The sequence below is a fragment of the Tympanuchus pallidicinctus genome, unplaced genomic scaffold (genome assembly GCF_026119805.1).
Source record: "Tympanuchus pallidicinctus isolate F22 unplaced genomic scaffold, pur_lepc_1.0 scaffold11, whole genome shotgun sequence".
Taxonomy (NCBI): domain Eukaryota; kingdom Metazoa; phylum Chordata; class Aves; order Galliformes; family Phasianidae; genus Tympanuchus; species Tympanuchus pallidicinctus.
The window spans coordinates 17,236,948-17,254,918 of record NW_026294627.1 but is presented as its reverse complement, the minus strand read 5'-3'; the positions used below and the strand labels follow the sequence as shown (position 1 = coordinate 17,254,918).

The 17,971-nt window shown below is 37.0% G+C and overlaps 1 protein-coding gene across 5 annotated transcripts in view; it reads left to right on the top strand.

The window, feature by feature from the left end:
• The window catches only part of ATP8A2 (ATPase phospholipid transporting 8A2), a 314,861-nt gene that overhangs the window by 49,154 nt on the left and 247,736 nt on the right, over nucleotides 1-17,971 (top strand). For 4 of the 5 annotated variants that reach the window (XM_052671190.1, XM_052671191.1, XM_052671189.1 and 1 more), the window contains 11 exons: nucleotides 1,800-1,840; nucleotides 3,558-3,631; nucleotides 6,176-6,245; nucleotides 8,429-8,556; nucleotides 9,518-9,629; nucleotides 10,261-10,426; nucleotides 12,769-12,896; nucleotides 13,599-13,676; nucleotides 15,364-15,452; nucleotides 16,230-16,274; nucleotides 17,503-17,578. In XM_052671190.1, the coding sequence (XP_052527150.1) occupies nucleotides 1,800-1,840; nucleotides 3,558-3,631; nucleotides 6,176-6,245; nucleotides 8,429-8,556; nucleotides 9,518-9,629; nucleotides 10,261-10,426; nucleotides 12,769-12,896; nucleotides 13,599-13,676; nucleotides 15,364-15,452; nucleotides 16,230-16,274; nucleotides 17,503-17,578 (1,007 nt within the window). The remainder of the gene's footprint in view (nucleotides 1-1,799; nucleotides 1,841-3,557; nucleotides 3,632-6,175; nucleotides 6,246-8,428; nucleotides 8,557-9,517; nucleotides 9,630-10,260; nucleotides 10,427-12,768; nucleotides 12,897-13,598; nucleotides 13,677-15,363; nucleotides 15,453-16,229; nucleotides 16,275-17,502; nucleotides 17,579-17,971) is intronic. The other variant, XM_052671194.1, reaches the window with a different exon arrangement.

The following is a 17,971-nucleotide window of genomic DNA, read 5'->3' as shown; positions in this document are numbered from 1 at the left end:
TTAGAATTTAAAAGCTGATTTAATTTCAGAGTTGTTTGAAGTCACGCAGATCTCAGCTCCTCCATAAAAACAGAGCAGTTTTCTCCTCCTCCAGAATACTTCCTTGACTGTTCAAAATCCACCAAGGCTATAAAACTTGTATCAAAGGATATATATACATATATATGTATGTATGTATGTGTATGCTGCCCTTAAAATATAGGAAGAACTCTGGGTATTCTGTGGATGTGCTTTCTTTGAGGTGTCAGCAAAAGAAAAGAATAACAGACTTCCCATAAATGCCTATGTTTTCCCCTAACGTATTGAAACTGCTTGACACTGATTACCTCAAGACATCATTTTGATTTTCTTTTCCCTTGACTGAAAAGTTGTGCAGAAAATAGTAAGGATTTATTGATTGCTACCCCACAGCCACTCACCAGTCACTGGATCTTGGTGTTCTCAGACATTCCACGGTGGAGCTCTATAGGTGAAACCGAAAACGAAGCAACTTGACTTTCAGTAGAGCATCTTTCTTCCAAAGTGTCTGGACTTGGTGATCTTAAGAAGCTTTTCCAGCATAAATGATTCTGTTGCTATGATTCTGTATGTAGTTTAAGTGTCAAAAAGCTAAAGAAACACTTAGTGGAACATGAGGATCAAAACAACATGCTAGATCCATGCTTCAGTTAACAGGCAAAATATATGCAGGAGTATTTTCGGTGTGTTTTTCCTTAGTGCTTGAGCAGTTATATTGGTCATTGAGGTTGTATATTAATGAACATGAAAGAAAGCTTTGCTTTATCAGTTCTTTAAGGTATTTTTTCCTGCAAGTTTGAGAAGATGTTGCAGGTGCAATTATTAATCCTGAGAAACCTGCAGTTGTCTAGCTGTAGTACAACAGAACTTTCTATAGATAACATTAGAGACTGCTCTTTCCAAGGTCATGTAGGCAGTTCAGTCTCATCCATTTATGGATAGAGAACATGCACTAACAAACACTTAAGAGGAAGCTTATCATAGTAATTGTGGAGAGATAGCCTAAAGAACACAAGATACTCTTATGGATCTAACTGGAACGTAGCAATTGAAAAGCAATTGTTTTGGTGTAGTTCAACTTGTATTTTTTGCTTTTGTATTCTAAATACAGTTTTCAGAATATACTGCCTGAAACTGTCATCATTGTTTTTAAGAGAAAGGTTAGAAAGGCACATTTATGAGAGTGTCATAAGAGTGAAAAAATGCATTACAAGTATGAAAAGCTTATTTATGTTCAGAGTGGAATTAAGGCATTTTAAACTTAGGTTCTGTATGTGCTTTTAGATACCTAGACTCCTCACTCCTCATACAGCTGAGTGAGGTCTAGGCCAGGTCATCAGAATAGAGAGCAGTTGTGCTTACGCTCAAGCAGACATCCACTGTCTGCTTAACTATGTTCTGAATTCCACCTGTAGTGACCAGATGCTTGTTTCATTAACATACATATAGACTTTGTATTTATCTCTGTTTAGCTTTTGATCTTTATTGTGTGGCTTCAAAACATGTTTCCTGTTTTCAGTTTCCCATAGAGTATGTTAACTTGGTTTACAGAGTGAGTTTGATATATATGAATTAAATTGCCTTTGGAAGAAACCCAACTGAAAGTTGTTCAAGTGAGCATGTGCAACTACGCTAGGAGCTGAAGTGTGTTAGGCTTGGAGCCAGTGTGTGGAGATTACATTCGATGTAGGGAACAGACCATGTTCTGTGCTGATAATTGTTTCAAAATTTGTCTGGTTCTTGCGTATTTATTCTGATCTAAGTTTACATTTTCTTTTCAGTTCTAAGAAATGGGATGTGGCAGGACATTGTGTGGAAAGAGGTAAATATAATTAGGGATGGGTTAGAGAGTGGAGAAATTGTTCAAGAGTTTTTCTTGCTTGAACAAAGAGGGAGGCCTAGAGTTAATATGTCCTATGGGTGCCCTGTGACTTAAGGTGGGAGGGGTCCTTTCTGCTGTAACGGTGAAAATTGCCCTGAGCAAAACCTCTAGATGCTGATCTTTATTTCTTAGTACTATGTTTCAACCAAATGTTGCAAAACTGTTGTATTCTTGCTTGACAGTTAATATGTTGTGGTGTATAAATAGTATTTTCTTTTCAGTCCATGTCTAGAAAAGTAACTTTCACTGCAACACTCTACTTCTCTTACGTATTTTTGTCCCTGTGCTAAAAAGTTCTCATGTTTTGAGGCTAATTTTTTATTTAAGTAAGGAACACAAGACCTGCTGCCACCTTCAGCACACTTGAACGCAGGTTGTATTGAAACTTACTTCTGCGACAAGCTGAGATTTATTTATAGAACTTTTAAAGTCCCTCAGCATGCAGTGATGTAATTTTGGCTGTTAACTCCTCTTAAAGACAAAATGAGTTCTGTTAACTAATAGATGAAGGTGAACTACAGTCTTCTGTAAACTCAGAGAAATGAGACTTACCTCAGGAGACCTGAATGCAATCCTGCTGAAGTGTTAGATTACAGCAGAAACTAAAGATCTCTGGGGGTTCTGAGGCCTCTTGGTTATGGTTATTTATGCTGTTCCACGTCCTGTTTGAAGTGAAGACAATGAACTCAAATATAAGATTTGAAGCTGAGCCTGGAATGTATTTTTTTTCTTATAGCCGTTGTCTTCTCAAATATTTCTTCAATTGGTCTGTGTCTTGCATTTGCGTATTGTCTATTGCATATGTTGTTAGGGAATAACAGTTCTGTCAATGTATTTACTTTAAGACAGATTTCTGATACTTGAGCTTACAAAGCAAGGGAATTTGTTTTCAATGGGATCCAAATAAGGCTAATGAATCTGCCTGTTCAATCATGCCATCTGTTTCATTTGTAATAAATCTGTATGTTCAGTTATTTGAAGCACATTTTGGGCTGTAAGCAGTACATGGGATGCTCAAAACTGATATACGTTAGGCAGTTCTGGCTCACTGTCTTGAGAGAGTTGCATGGAGTTTTGTAGAAGGACAGAGTATATGCAATTCCTGTAACAGCTGCTGGAAACTCTTGGGTCTTCAGTACTCCAGAAGTTATGACTTTGCGAATCTCAAGTTACTGTAGGTCAGAAAAGAACTGGTTGATTGCTGTCTATCTGTAGAGACAAACCTTATTGTTAGTGACTGTTAGAAGCAGTGCATCTTCCAAGGAAGATCTTTCTGTAGGTTAAATTAGACTGTACTTAAATAAAAAAAAAAAAATTCAGATACGGGTAACAGCTGAATTATAGAAGAAAATCACTTCTACTAAAAATTGCTGCACAATTTCATACTTTCCTATTATGTATTCTGTACAGACAAATATATATGTATGCATGTGTGTATATATATAGCTTATTTTGCCTTCAAGAAGCAGGAAGCTTTGATACTAGATCTATAATCTTGCAGTGAAAAGTACTCTGACTTTCAGTAGCACTGTCTGTAGTTGTTTTGTGCATGATTATGTTCTGTTGGGTGAAGGACAATAACAAACTAACATTGCAGACAAGCAAACTGTTTGTTTTTCTCTTCCATGCTACTGCACCCCTGCCCCTGATTCAACAGGTAGCAGTAGGCGATATTGTGAAGGTCACCAATGGGCAACATCTTCCAGCAGACATGATCATTATATCTTCCAGGTATCCTGTTTGGGTGTGGAAGTATCTGATGAACTGAGGTGCAGAGGACTCTAAACTCTGTATTTACTATTAATAAAAACAGACATCAGATGACACTACATTTTCTCCACATCTTAAAATAAGATTTCAGCAATGTTAAAGCTTGCTTTACCATAGCATTGCTGATAGTTCATAAGAAAGAAGGCTTCTTTAAGACTGTAGTAGTATTGTGTGTTTGTAGTATACAAAGTTTGTCACTGGGTTTTGAAGATGGAAGATGTGTTGCACAAGCTTGATGCAGCCATTTGTTTCTTGGCTTTTTGTGGACCCCCTTCATTTAATCAAGGAAGCTTAAGTTTTCTTCCATATAATTCCGCTGAACTTCCTGCATATTTTCCTGCCAGTCAAAGATTTCTTCTAAAGCTTTTCAAACAGTAATTTCAGAAGGCAAGCCCAAATGGCTTTTAAGTTGCTAGCCTGCAGCATAGGTTTCGGACTTTGTTCGTGTGCTTGTTGCCTTTAGGTTATTGAACACAAACCTATGTTGAATTATCTCTAGTACGGCAGCAGCAGTAAACTGAACACCATTCCTTTTCCCTTGTGGGAGACAGCACAACTTTTATGATACAGTGGAAAATGAAGGCTGGAAGTTCATAGAAGTATTTCACTGGTACTCAGAAATGGGAAGCTCAATCTCTTCAAACTATGTTATGTGATCAAGGATAGAGGCACCTTCATTCCATGGTTTACAATGTATTTTTGAAACAACACTATTTTTTACAATAAACAGTTTTCAACCTTCATATGCAGTTAGTTAGGCTACTCTCAGTAACTTTCTGTTTTGGTGTTGAGAAGTACTTGTTCTGCTGGAACTTCTTATCATACTATACTAAAAAACAACCAAAAATCTTTCTGATTTATGCCTTAACTTGCATGGGTCAGCTTTTTGATCTATTATTCTACTAACCTGCTGTCACTGCTAATCATGTAACTGAAGAATTAGAGCCAAAGTATTTGAATTTTAGGAGAAACTTTGCTTGAAATAAGTAGCAGAACTGCCATAGTGAATGCTGTACAATTGGTATTATTTTCATAATTTTCTGAATGACAATGCTAAGTGTCCTCAGTTCACCAGAAGGCTTTGCATGCTATGAATGAGTGAGATTTTTTGCTTTGTGTTAATGTGTTAATATTTTTGTCTGAACTGATTGTCAGAGTTGAAATAAGCAATTGTTTATCTCCTTCTTGCTTTGCCTCATAGGAGAAAGGTGACATAAAATGAAGTTTGCATACAGAATAAGTTTTCATGGAGGAAAAATGAAAAGTAATTTGAATCCAAACACAGCTTTGTATGGAAACATTTTTACATTGCTGTGAAAATGTACATTTACAAGGAACTGCATTTTAAGAGTTTTAAGAGTTCTCCCTGAGTGAACAACCTCAGCTGTAGTGGGCAAAGTATTTCTAACAAGTAAAATTGGAGTTGGATTGAAAATACACTGTGACTTTATTGAGTTTGGACTCAGTTTGCCCACATAGGAGGAGAGAAAGAACAAATGCTGCACCTTTCTTCTTGAAGAAATAATTAATGGAGAGAAATATCTTCTTACTGTTATATACGTGCCTGTTTTGTAACAAAGCTTTTCCTAAACAGCATTTGTTACTGACTCCTGCTGATTAAGTACTTTTACAGTTTAAGTAATTGTTTATTTTGGAAAGCAAATAGCAACATCTCAAGAGTAAGAAAAGTGATAGACTGGAGACATATGTGATTTAGGTCCAGAGGGGAAACTGATGTTCCCTAACAACCTGAGAAGCCAGTGATGAAAACAGTTTTGTTGGTGCCATATAGAGCTTTTAAATCTTAAGCAGCATGTCAGGAAGTAATCTCTGATAGAACTATGTTTCCTTATTGCAGGTGCTTATGCACACTGTTCCATTTAGATATAGGAAAGGCCATCACTAATTGAAAATGCTTGCATCTACAAGGAAGAATTTTTGCCCTTTTAGGTAAAGGCAAAAGCAACTCTAGAAGATGCAAATCACAGCCCTCAATTTCAGTCTCGTCAAACCCTGATTCCTTACAAAGTGGGGAGCACTTTGTGTTTAGCAGTGTTTTCAGATTCAGTTGAATAACTTCTGGGCATACAAATTGGTCCCGTGGATCACAACATTAATATGCATGGTTCACAAAGTCAGTAGCAGAGAGCAATGCTCTCTTCTTCTAAGTGCATCCTCTTACACTGTTTGCTACTTCATCTATGCACAGCTCTTGCAACCTCAGGTGATTTTTGTGGACTGCAATGTAAAATATCAAATTCAGGAATCTAAATTAATTATATTAAATACTTATTAAACCTGACTTAGTCCTGTCTTTTTGGATAGTTTTGCATAAGAGCATTCAGGGATATGTACTTTCAACTGATTCTTTCGTTGTTGTGGACCATCTATGTGATTTTTCTCTTCAGTTTATTGAAGACATGTATTGTGGACAACTTAACGCAAATGTAGTGCATAAAAAGAAACTTGTTTTCAGTATCTAAAATCTTGTCATATTCCTTACAGTGAACCTCAAGCCATGTGCTATATTGAAACAGCTAATCTTGATGGGGAGACAAATCTTAAAATACGACAGGTAAAACAAACTGAATTTTGCCATATTTTTCCTCTACATGTGTAGTGCTATCTACTAAGCAGACTGTGGGCTGTATGACAGCAGTACTTGTGCTGTTTAAAAACAAGACAAATAAACAAAATATGCATCTCTTTCCAGGTTATAGTAAGCCTTTTTATTCAGCAGATAGGAACCCAAGCAATGGTTCGTGTACAAGTCTAAGGAGCTAATCTGAAGGAAACAGGGAGGTTATAAGTTTGCAAAGGTAAATCCAGCAGACCTTGATAGTATTTTGCTTGAGGTCCAGGGAGTGCTTCGACCAATTTTCCTGCCAGTTATGATAGCATTAACTTTAACCTGACTTGTGTGAAACACTTGAAATAGGTTTTGACTCTGCCTCGCTGAATTGAGCGTAGCACTAATATTGAGAAGGTGTTGAGGTGTCACTCTTAAATGTATATGACATTGTGGTTGGGACAAGTCTGGCATGGTTTTTCTGGCATATGGTTTGTATTGAGAAATAATTGTAGGTCTTCCATTTATATTTGGAAGAACAGGACTATAATTAAAAACTAAAAAATGATAAGTGGGATCTGTTCGGATAGCTTTTGGAATAATAGACTTTCCAGCAGCAGTGAATTTTCATCTATTTTCATCTTTTTCATCTATTTGTGCCTCTTGTTTTCCCTAAACGATGATAAATTTTTGCCTAAAGGTGGAGTTTTTCTGTAAAAGCACTTCTTGAAAACAACAACTTTTTTTTTGAGTGAAATTTTTTTCTTTTAACTTTTCTTTGTTTTGGGGGAGGTGTCTAAAATCCTCTGTACTAAAAGTGAAGTAACATCACTAGTCCTCAAACTGTGGAGGTGAAAATCTAAGCAACTTGTGCCCATTGATGGATGAATTTTTATCAAACAACTTTTTGCTAATACTGGGAAACCCAAACATTTCTTAGTATTTTAGTAAAAAGAACTTTATCAAGAAGCTGTGTTGGTACACCGTGCTTCCAAAGAATAAGCAGGATTCAAGTACTCAAGTGCTGGTTTTATTATTAAAAACATGAAAAATGCCTGTGCTTGTGGTCACAGCTACAGTCTCTGCTGTCACATACACCACTCTGTTACTTCTCCCTCTGGAGTGCTCAAAGGAGCTTTTCATTATGCTTCAGTTAATTTGTTCCCTGTTTGTGGTATGTAATGGAGTTTGGTCAGATATTTCTAGTTTTGCTGGCAAAATCCTATTCATCATGGTGCTTAGAAACAGTTGAGAATCCTTGCCTTCTTTCCGAGAGAGTTACAAAAAATGAGTTTGATTACATCAGTATTTCAAAATCATGTGTACATGTATAAAATATTTAAAAATATATATATGTGCTATTTAAATATATATATATCTATATGCATTTTAAAAGCTATATACTTGTGAAAGTATGGCTTCCTGTTCTGAGAGTCCAGTAGATCAGATCACACTTTCCTGTCGGATTTTATTTGCTTCTGGACACATGCTTAAAAGGCAGTATTAAAAACAAAAACCAACTGATCGTGGGGAACTTCTCTTAAAGATTTGTTCTGGCTTGCAGTACTGTGGTCAATCTGGCAAAAGAAAGAAACTAAAATGGGATCACTCTTAACCAAGTGGAGGCATTCAGAGTTTTGAAAAGCAATGGAATATCATGTGTGCAATCCTTGAGATGGAGTGGCAATATGTTAGATTACAGCTTCATATTGGATTGAAAATTAACCTTGAGTTCAGTCAGAGCATAATGCATGTACTGACCTGTAAGAGTCTACACTTAAGGGTGACTACATTTAACAGCAGCAATACATCAGCAGAGCTGTACTTGGAGAGAAAAGCCAGGCCTCTTTAGGCTCTTTGTTTCCTACTTCATCCTGCACATGTGCAACTTAATGGTTTATGGATATGAATTTTATTGTGATTCTCTTGGTCAGAGAGATTGTTTAGGCTTTCTGTGTAGGAGGGATGTAAGGCAATCTCCGTAAGCAGCCTCACATGTTCCTGTAATAATTAAATATTGCAGGAGAGTTAGGGAATACTCATCTGAAAATAAAAACACAAAATGAGGAAGAACAACAAAACATTCAAGCAAATTTTTAATTATAAAATATTAGAAGAAAGTAACTTTTCCTATCTTCTTGCCTTCTAACAGTTTTTGACAAGAATCTCCTTTGGTTTGGTCTCTGCAGGGGTTGTCTCAAACTGCTAGTCTCCAGTCAAAAGAAGAATTGATGAAAGTATCTGGAAGGATAGAATGTGAAGGACCAAACCGTCATCTCTATGACTTCACTGGAACCTTACGCTTAGATGGTCAAAGGTATCAGCTTGATAACAGTCGTAGACTCCTTTGGTTATGACAAATGCTTTCTGCAGGCTTTTCTTCTGCAACACTGGTCGTATATCTGTTTTTAGATGGAGTAGGTTTGCCTTTCTGTGGAGTCTTCTGTTTGCTAGGGGAGACATGGCTTCTTTGAAATCATAGCTGTTCTTTACCTAAAGTGACACTTCGGGAGGAGCAAAGGAAATGGTTTTATTTTTAGGATTGTCTTGCAACAGGAGATGTGCAGAGGATACTGGAAAACTTTATCTTCTGACAGGAGCTAAAGCTGAAGCAAGCTCAGTTCCATATTGAAAATGATTCCAGAATCTGGAGTTTCTGTCAGTATGACTTGGATCTGTTGCAACTCTTGAAAGGAAAGAAATTCTGAGAAAATAGATTTTAGGACTATAAATAATAGAACCTGAAGCGTCAGCAGGAGTGTACAGGTTTCATCTTACTGTACGGGTTTCCTTGCACCAAAACTGTACTACTTGAGTGACTAAGCAGAATAGTGACAGATGCGAGAAGAGTAAAAGATCACTTGTATATTACTTGAAAAATCACATGGGTAATGCATCTCTTCCAAAATGCTTCTTTAATGACGTGTATACAGTTATAGCATGCTTTGAGTGGACGGTCTGTTTGCAAGTGTGATGCTTCCTTGTCTTGGATATGAAAGAGAAAGAGAGCTGCCACAGGTTCTCAAGTGCTGGGAAACTAGAGGAGCTCCCTAGAATCAACTTCTTCCTGCTCTGCTTAGCATAGATTAGGCTTTCAACAGAGGAGTGAAACCTGTATATTGTATGTATAATTATATGATGGTGGACAATATAAGTTGATAAGGGAAAATGCTTCCCCTTCTTTCTTGAGCTGGGAGGAAGCTAAAGCTGAAAGGAAAACTATTTTCCTAAATTGTTATTGAGAATTGAGAGATGCTTGCTTGCTTCTTGCTTTGCAGCCCAGTTCCAGTTGGTCCAGACCAGATCTTGCTAAGAGGTGCACAACTGAGAAACACTCAATGGGTGTTGGGTATTGTTGTGTATACAGGATTTGATACGAAACTCATGCAAGTAAGTTTTTAAAGATTTGGAGTGTGTTCTTTTTCTACATTCTACTTGTCTTTCATATTGGAGTTCATGAAATGGTTTGATTCATTATAGCTGTTTAAATAGAAGCATGAGGAGTACAAGGATACTACTGTACTTAAAATTGTATATGTACAAAAACTGATGGAGGTGTATATCTAAAATACTTGATATGCAACCAAAATTAATTATATTCTATTTTTTAGATTGTCTATTGGCTCATTTGAGCTTTAGCAGCTGAAGAAATGATAATAGCTGCCTACTGTTTTAACACTTGAAGATAGACAGGTTAAGACTAAGTTTTTTCTTTGTCTTAGTGGCAGGGAGCTTGGAGTGCTTTTTCTGCTCACCTTTGCTGATGGCCATTGGGAGCAATGGGCAGCTGGGAGAATCTATGAGATCTTTAGTACTGCATGTTTCTCTTCCTCCAATATTTTGACAGTTTAGCTGTTGTATAGCCCTGGCTACTATTCTGACCTTTCTGGTCTTTGTATACAAAACTGATCTACATAGAGCTGAAGTATTAAGTTCTATAACTGACTTAAAAATAAAGAATGAATTTGCTTCTGCAACTATTGGTTTAAGCCATTATCTGATTGCTTCTGTTGCTGTTCAGAATTCAACCAAAGCACCTCTGAAGAGATCAAATGTGGAGAAAGTAACCAACATGCAGATCCTGGTTTTGTTTTGTATTCTCCTGGTGATGGCCCTTGTGAGTTCTGTAGGTGCCTTATTATGGAACAGAACACATGGCGAAGTCGTGTGGTACCTTGGCTCTAACAGTGAGTATACTGGCTGTGTGTTGGGATGTGTCAGACTGTATGGACATCCATGGTCTTAACTCTACTGAATGAATTGACAAAGTAAGAAATGGATGAAGAAAGAAACATAAGAAACAATGCTTGCTACTAACTTTTGATTCTTTTGTTTTGTTTTTGGGTTGGTTTTTTTTTTTTTTTTTTTTTTTTGCATATAGGCTGGCTTAAGTTAATTGGCCAGTGAGGCTGCTGTTAATAAAATGTTTTAAAGGTTAGGTAAATATCACTGGGCTTCCACTTAGGGAGCAGGAAACAAACAGAAAAGAGGCAAGAGCGGTGTTTGTTGCTCACACTTGGTGTTCACCTCTGTGGAGATTGTATGCATCTGGATTTCCACAGAATTTTTTTTGGAGTAGAACATGTATTGTTGCCATATGTATCACAAATTGATTGTACGTGACTATAAGATAGCAGGTATCTGGCTTGATGGGACTGACTTCAGCTTTTTGCTTCTATTTGGAAGAAAATTATTTGTCTTGATGCATTTTTTCCCCTGTTTTTCTACATGCTGATCTTTTGCGGAGAACTGGAGTGCATGCTAACTCTTGTGATTTTGGTGCTTGTGATTTTGGTGACGTTTGAGTTGCTTTGGCTTCTGATGTCTGTCATTTGTAATGAGAAAACTGATTGGTTAATATGCTTAAAGGGGTTTTTTGATTTCATCTGTACTCTTTGAATTTATTAGTTCAGATATAAAAAATGAATCTCATGCAAACGCTTAGGAATGAAGTGCATCGCTGCTCATTAGACTTCTGTTTTGGGAGTTATGTTGTCTGATTATTAAGTGTATTGTTGAAAAGATTTTGAGATGCAGATCTGAAAATGATTGTCACTGCAAATTGTGCTCGTGATGATACAAACAGATGGCAAAAGGTATCTTCAGCCCTTCTACAACAAAGCACAATTATGATCAAAAAAAAAAAGGGAAAAAAGCTTTTGTAGGAAGAGCAGGAAGTGCCTCAGGCTTGACTTCAATTTGTGGTAGTTGCAGTGTCTTCTAGTAGCAATACTGGCATTTCTCAAATTATATTTTGTACCCTCAACCTTGCTTTTTAATGAGGAAGTTTAAATTCATGCCTTCAGATGGCAGGAAGGAAAGATGAGTGAAACAAACTCGTGAGCTTGAACTAACATGGAACAGGTGCAACCTGTAATAAACAAGGATGAGAAAGTAGTTTCTGTAGGTGCTTTCCAGGAAATGAACACACAATTTCCATCACCTCTGCAATTATTATACATGGGAAATACTTTTGTCAGGCTTGATCTGGAATTTTCATTATATGTCTAATTTCTGTAAAGGTTGTATTAGAAAAAGCTTTTTTTCCAGTAAAGTGTGCTTTCATTCTTCATGTTTACTGATAAGGGGTATGAAACTCACATGTTCACACTTGGAAGTGACTGAGTCCAAACGGCAGCTTTTTGGCTTCTGTCTCCTCATAGTTTGCTGCTCTGCTTTCATCTCAGGTTAATTAAGTTATGGGCTGTGACCCCATTGTACTGGGCTCTGCTGTTCAAAATGCCTCCTAAAATTCAATAACAGTGCAAAATGCAAACATGGAGACTGTGTCTACTGTAGAGAGGTTGTGGTCAGCGCCGTGGAGAAGAGCTGTTATCCTATGTCTTTCCTGAACCATTTCTTTTCTGTCTGCTGTTCATAAATGCTTTCCCTTCCCTTTAAGAGCAGTTGTGCTGTTTGGGCGACTTGCCCAACATTGGCTCTGTTACTAACAGCACTTCTGCCTAAGCAGGATTCAATTAGTTTGTTCTCCGGATGTCTGTGTCATCTTGCTTGCTCATATTTCTTTAGAATGAAGGACTTCTCAAGTCTGCCAATGCTGGCAGCTTTTAGAACAAAATTTGTTCTTTGTTTTTAATTCCACTGAGACATACAGGATAATTTCTGAAGGGTAAAGCTATGTTATGAGTGATATTGGTGGCTCTTAATTGGAGTATTTGACACATTGGATAAATGTCTAATTTTGGGTTACAGTGTGGAACATCACACATCTCGCCATCTGTTCAGCAAAATATTCTCAGAAAGTGTTCTTATCTCTAATACACAGCCTCAACGATTTTATGCTTCACCTGGCATAGTGTGCTCTATCTTCAGGCATGTGTTCTGTGGTTGTTTTTATATATGTAATATTCAAATCAATATTAAAAAGACCCTTATACTAAGCTAACACACTATTTATTTTAGTGCTACTAAAGATGATCAGGTCAACTACAGAAAGATGGCTGTCCCTATTCTGTGCCACTCAGATTTCTGTCTTCTGTATGATTGTCTTGTGTTTTTCCGTCCACAGAAATGCTATCTGTCAACTTCGGGTACAATCTGCTGACATTTATTATCTTGTACAACAACCTTATTCCAATCAGTCTTTTGGTGACGTTAGAAGTTGTCAAATTCACCCAAGCTCTCTTTATAAATTGGGTAAGTAGCAGCAGTTGATGTATTGCAATCACTTTTGCAAGATGATGTAAAAAACCTGATATCTTTACCAGGATTTCTGGTTTTGAGAGCAGGACAAAATTCAGAGGATTTATTTTGTGTTAATGCTGTGTTCCACAAAAAAAATGAAAAGATTTTGTTGTAGGATCTCTTCTGTATAAATAATTGCTTTCATGTATTTTAGGTTTTGAGGATGAGGGAAGTCTTTAAGCTGAATTACTCATGATAACCTATAGCTTCTCTCAGCCACAGCAGACAGAAAGACTAGACTTGTTTGGGTGAGGTGTTAAGTTTTTTTTGGGAGGGGTTGTTTTTTGGTTGTTTTTTTGGTGTCTTTTTCTTTTAAGTCTTGAGGTTGGCATTCGGATCCACTTTGGTATGAGTCATGATATTTATGATATTTCTCTAAAGGCATGAGTTGGTGGTGCCTTATGCTACAAAATGGTTATACTTTTATTCAGGCAAGTTTTGACTTCAAACTGTGTATTTCTTCAGTTATGTACTGGAAAAATTCACACCTCTTGAGCTGAACATCAGCAAGTAGAAGAGATAAATTCCTTATCTTAGTATGCATTAACCCTTGAACTTCCAGTAAAGATAGAGCAATTCTTATAAGATACAAAAAGATCGGAGACTTTAGTGTTCAGCTTGCCTAGTATACATCTAATTTTGCTCTCATTTCAGGACATGGATATGTATTATCCTGAAACTGACACACCTGCAATGGCCAGAACCTCAAATCTTAATGAGGAACTTGGGCAGGTAAGCAAAAATTTTCTGAAGTGTAATGTTTGTTGTGTAGTCTGGGGAGATGGAAACTGTGAAAGAATGCTGTACAAATGAGCTTTATTCTTTTGCATTGTGGCTTGCTTAATGCGACTTCTTCGCTTTCATTAGTCCAAGTCTTGCCAGTATGAGGCATGATAGGATCAGATTTAAGGTCATACAAGCAGTTTTAAGCCTGAGAATAGAGTCTGCATTTCCTACCTTCTCTTGGAACTGACTTTGTCCTTGAGGTATCTGTGCTTGTGATTGTCTGTACCAGAGCAGGATAATACAGCACTTAGCTTGGCTAAGGAGCAGCCCCAAACAGCCTTGGCCTTCCTTTGTCATTCGTGTTTCTGGCTGCCACACAAAAAATGGAGTAAAAAAAATGCAGTGTTGTTCCTAGCTTAGATTGTGTTCCTTGACATGCTTTTCCATTTTCCTTTAATAATAATTGTATATTAACTTGTGGTTATAAGATATTTGTTACAAACACCATGCAGTTCTGGAAGTGAGAAGGGAATAGAATGGAAGGGCTTCCCACAACAAAGCTACTGGAGATCACAGCTTTGCCACTGAAATTGTGCAGTACCACTGAGAAATCCTACTTTTTGTCCTTGGCCAGTAAAATCATAAGCATGTAAATAAACTACATGAACTTCATAGTGTAGTTAATCTTGGAGATGATGTGTGTCTATGTAAAATACATAATTACATTTACATTACAAATACATTGTGTGCTGCTCAGCAGAATGACTGTCAATATCTTTTGAGCTTTTCCCTGGAACTGCTAAAATATAATTTGTATTTGTGTGACTTTGAGAAGTTACTACAATAATCTGACTTCCTACAAATGTTATGTAGCATAATGTATCTTGTTGGCCCTTATGATGCTTTTCTAAAAGTAGCTTAGTATTGCTTCCATGCAACTAGGCTGAATTTTTATATTTTTCAGTGGAATTACTTGATCACAGGTGTTTTTAGCTTTGTTGTAGGTCAGAATTATTAGTAACTTGAAGTTTCTCAGATTTTTAGGTATGTACTTTGACTTCTGACTTGCTCAGGCTCCACTTCCAATGCTGTATTTGGAGATTATTTAATGCATTGCTAAAATGAACTGAATTGAGTTGCAGATCTTGATGAAAAACTTTCTGCAAATCTAGAAAAATTCTGGTCTTTAAATGGACAGATTCCTGTGGTAGTACCATCCCTTCTGAATGGTTGCTGGTTTATAATCTTATCAGATTCAGAGATGAGACACCATGGAATTTAGCTCTCATCTATTTTTTTTTATCTGTTGTGGCTTAAGAAAGGTAGGAACCTTGATTCTTTTTATGCTTCTGATTTTTCAGGAACCTTTACTTTAGTTTCCTGTCTTGCTATATGATGTTAATACAACTGAAAGATTCAGTGAACGTTGAACACTGAACTTGCACAAGCCAGTGTAACTGGAGCTGTGGCAATTAATACCTACTACTTGATCCTTGCTGCATTTACAGATAGATAAGAGATAATACCACTAAAGAGCTTTCCTGATTCTTTTCCTTTAGCTTTGATATGACAAACCTGCATTGTGACATTTCTGGGTCTTAGATCTGTTCTTGAATTTTCCTTAAGCTTAACTGCTTTCCATTTATTTCAGTCTTGTTACTTTGCAAGTTAAAATTAAACTTCTTTCTTCCAGGTAAAATACCTGTTTTCAGATAAAACAGGTACTCTAACATGTAATATCATGAACTTCAAGAAATGTAGTATTGCTGGAGTGACATATGGGTAGGTATGGCTTTTTAGAAACTGTAGGTAAACGTGTGCATGATCATATAGATACTTTTAGATCAGAATATCATCAGAACGTGTTGTTCAGTGTATATTGTAATGTATTTTATGACCACAGTTATTAGCTTTCATTTTCGTGTCCTGTGACACAAAGTATGAAACACAAACCTGGAGAACACTTTACATGAAAAGAGAAATAATCTTATTGCTTCCTAACTGTCTGCTTGTGACTTAAATTAAAACAGAAGAGCTAAATACCCTCTGGCCCCTTTGCAGAGGGAAGATTACGTGGCTTAAAGGCAGAAGTCTATTTTGTTTCCATGACTCCCTCTAATAGTGAGAATTTCACTACTGTCAGATAGTTGTAATTGTTGTCAGAAGACAAGAGTTAAATTTTGCTTGTACAGGAGAGATGCCCACTTAACTAATTTTGTTCTGTTTTTATCAAAAGGATCTCTTGGGATCATTCTAGTATTTCATAGCACCTGGCTTTTTGACTCTCAGATGCTGTATCTTTGGTCTTTGCTAATTTTTTATGACTACTCTTAAGGTCACCATGCAAAATAGCCTTTGAGTTTCATGGTAGCTAATTTAGATACTTCAAAAGACAGAGAATATTATTCAAACCTTAGAAAAGCTGAATCCGTGATTCCATTGTGTGCTTGTATGTGTGATGGCGCATTGATCTCTGCCTTCTGCCTATTTTCTAGTTTGCAAAGTGGAATAAATGCTTCATGGGGGTTTGTTATTTTTCTTCCCCATCTTTTCCCTTAGTCATTTTCCGGAGTTGGAAAGAGAACGTTCATCAGAGGACTTCAGGTAAATACATTCCAACGTGTTTGTATTCTGTGTAGCAGAGTGGGAACAAACTGTATAAACAGACTGCTTTCAAATTTGAAACTGAAAAAAGCCCAATGAAACAATGTGTTTGAATGTAGGCTCCTGTTCGAAAAGCATCTAGGGCTGGTGGGTAGTGCTGCAGCTTTTTTCACGGGGGGAAGATGATAGAGACAGGAGGGTGAAGTGGCAATGGCTGCCCTGGCATGGATGCCTGCTAATGCTGTGCTGGTTTATAACTGCCAACAACAAAGTAACAACCTAAGAGTGACTCTTATTTCAGTCTCCTGTGATAAATGTACTTCTTTTCCTCCACTTCACTAAGCTCAAAGTTGACAAGAAGCAAAGGAATTTCTTAACTGAAATGTGATGTTTTACTTGGTAAGCTGGGAAAGTGCTAGATGTGTTAGTGTCATAGAGGGAGTGAAAGCCTCGAAGGAAGTCATTCACAGAAGGTGTCAATGTAGCACATTCAGTTTAACAGGAAGTGGGAAAGAGCCAGAGAGTGCTGATGTGGCTTTGAATGTCTGATATGGGTAAGAGGTGAGTACCCCTGAAGAAACAGGTAAACACTGAGTGCTATTAGGAAACTACTTCCTTAGGAGCTAAGTTAAGCTTTTCTAGTGCTTCTGATTTTTGTGATTACTTCCAGGAAGAAGTTAATATGAGAGGCTGCTCCATCTGCTGAGATGGAATTTCTGTAGATGCTTCTCTCCTTTCGTGTTGTTGCTTCCTTCATTAATTTTTTTTTTTTTTTTTTTTTTGTCCTCATATGCTTCCATTAATCAGCTCTGTAAAAGAATTTCTAGATTTTCTTCCAGATACTAATTTGGATTATAGGCTCAGAGTCCTTCAGGAGTCAACTTAGAGCAGAATTCACTGACTTAAGAGATGAAACTTGGAATCAATGTATTTTAAGAACACTTAAAAGGTGTTTCTGCTACGCCTGTCCCAGGAGGTGTACTGACACTTGAATGTTGAAATACACTTCCAGGCATACCTCTTAAGGCTTCTTACTGCTGTGGTGAAGAGAGTGTCAATTATTTTCAGCATTTTGTGTATGAGTCATATGATCTTTTCACAATACTTGCTAGGGCAGTAGGATTTTATTTTAGTTCTTTCTCTCCAACAAAGTGGATGAATAGAAAGAGATGAACTGATAAGAAAGGCAATATCCTTACTGTTATATTTGTCTTGTCTTGCTCTGCAGCCAGCTACCTCCTCCTACCAGTGAATCGTGTGAATTTGATGACCCAAGACTGCTACAAAACATTGAAAATGACCATGTAAGTCTACTTCGTGAATGTCATGTCTCTTAAATGCCCTATTTTCTAGACCAGTCTGAAACTGAATGCTAAACAAATCTGCTTCAAGTTTGCTCTACAGGTTTGTCATAAAACAGATGAAAGCACAGAGAGATATAGGAAACAAATTGGCTTCTTCCTACCTCTTCCTGTTAAAATACCTTTAATTTTTTTTTTATTTTTAGCAATAATTCAGGGCATTGCAAGGTGATTGTATTGAGACCTGCTTAAAATGCTGCAACTGATGGAGATTCTGTAAAGAACATAGCAGATTAGGATTTAATTGCAAGCCTAATCTTACAGTGACTGAGACCTAAAGCAATGGATAGTTTTTGTGTCATTAGTTATATCCCAAGGGGACGTACTTCTTAGGAC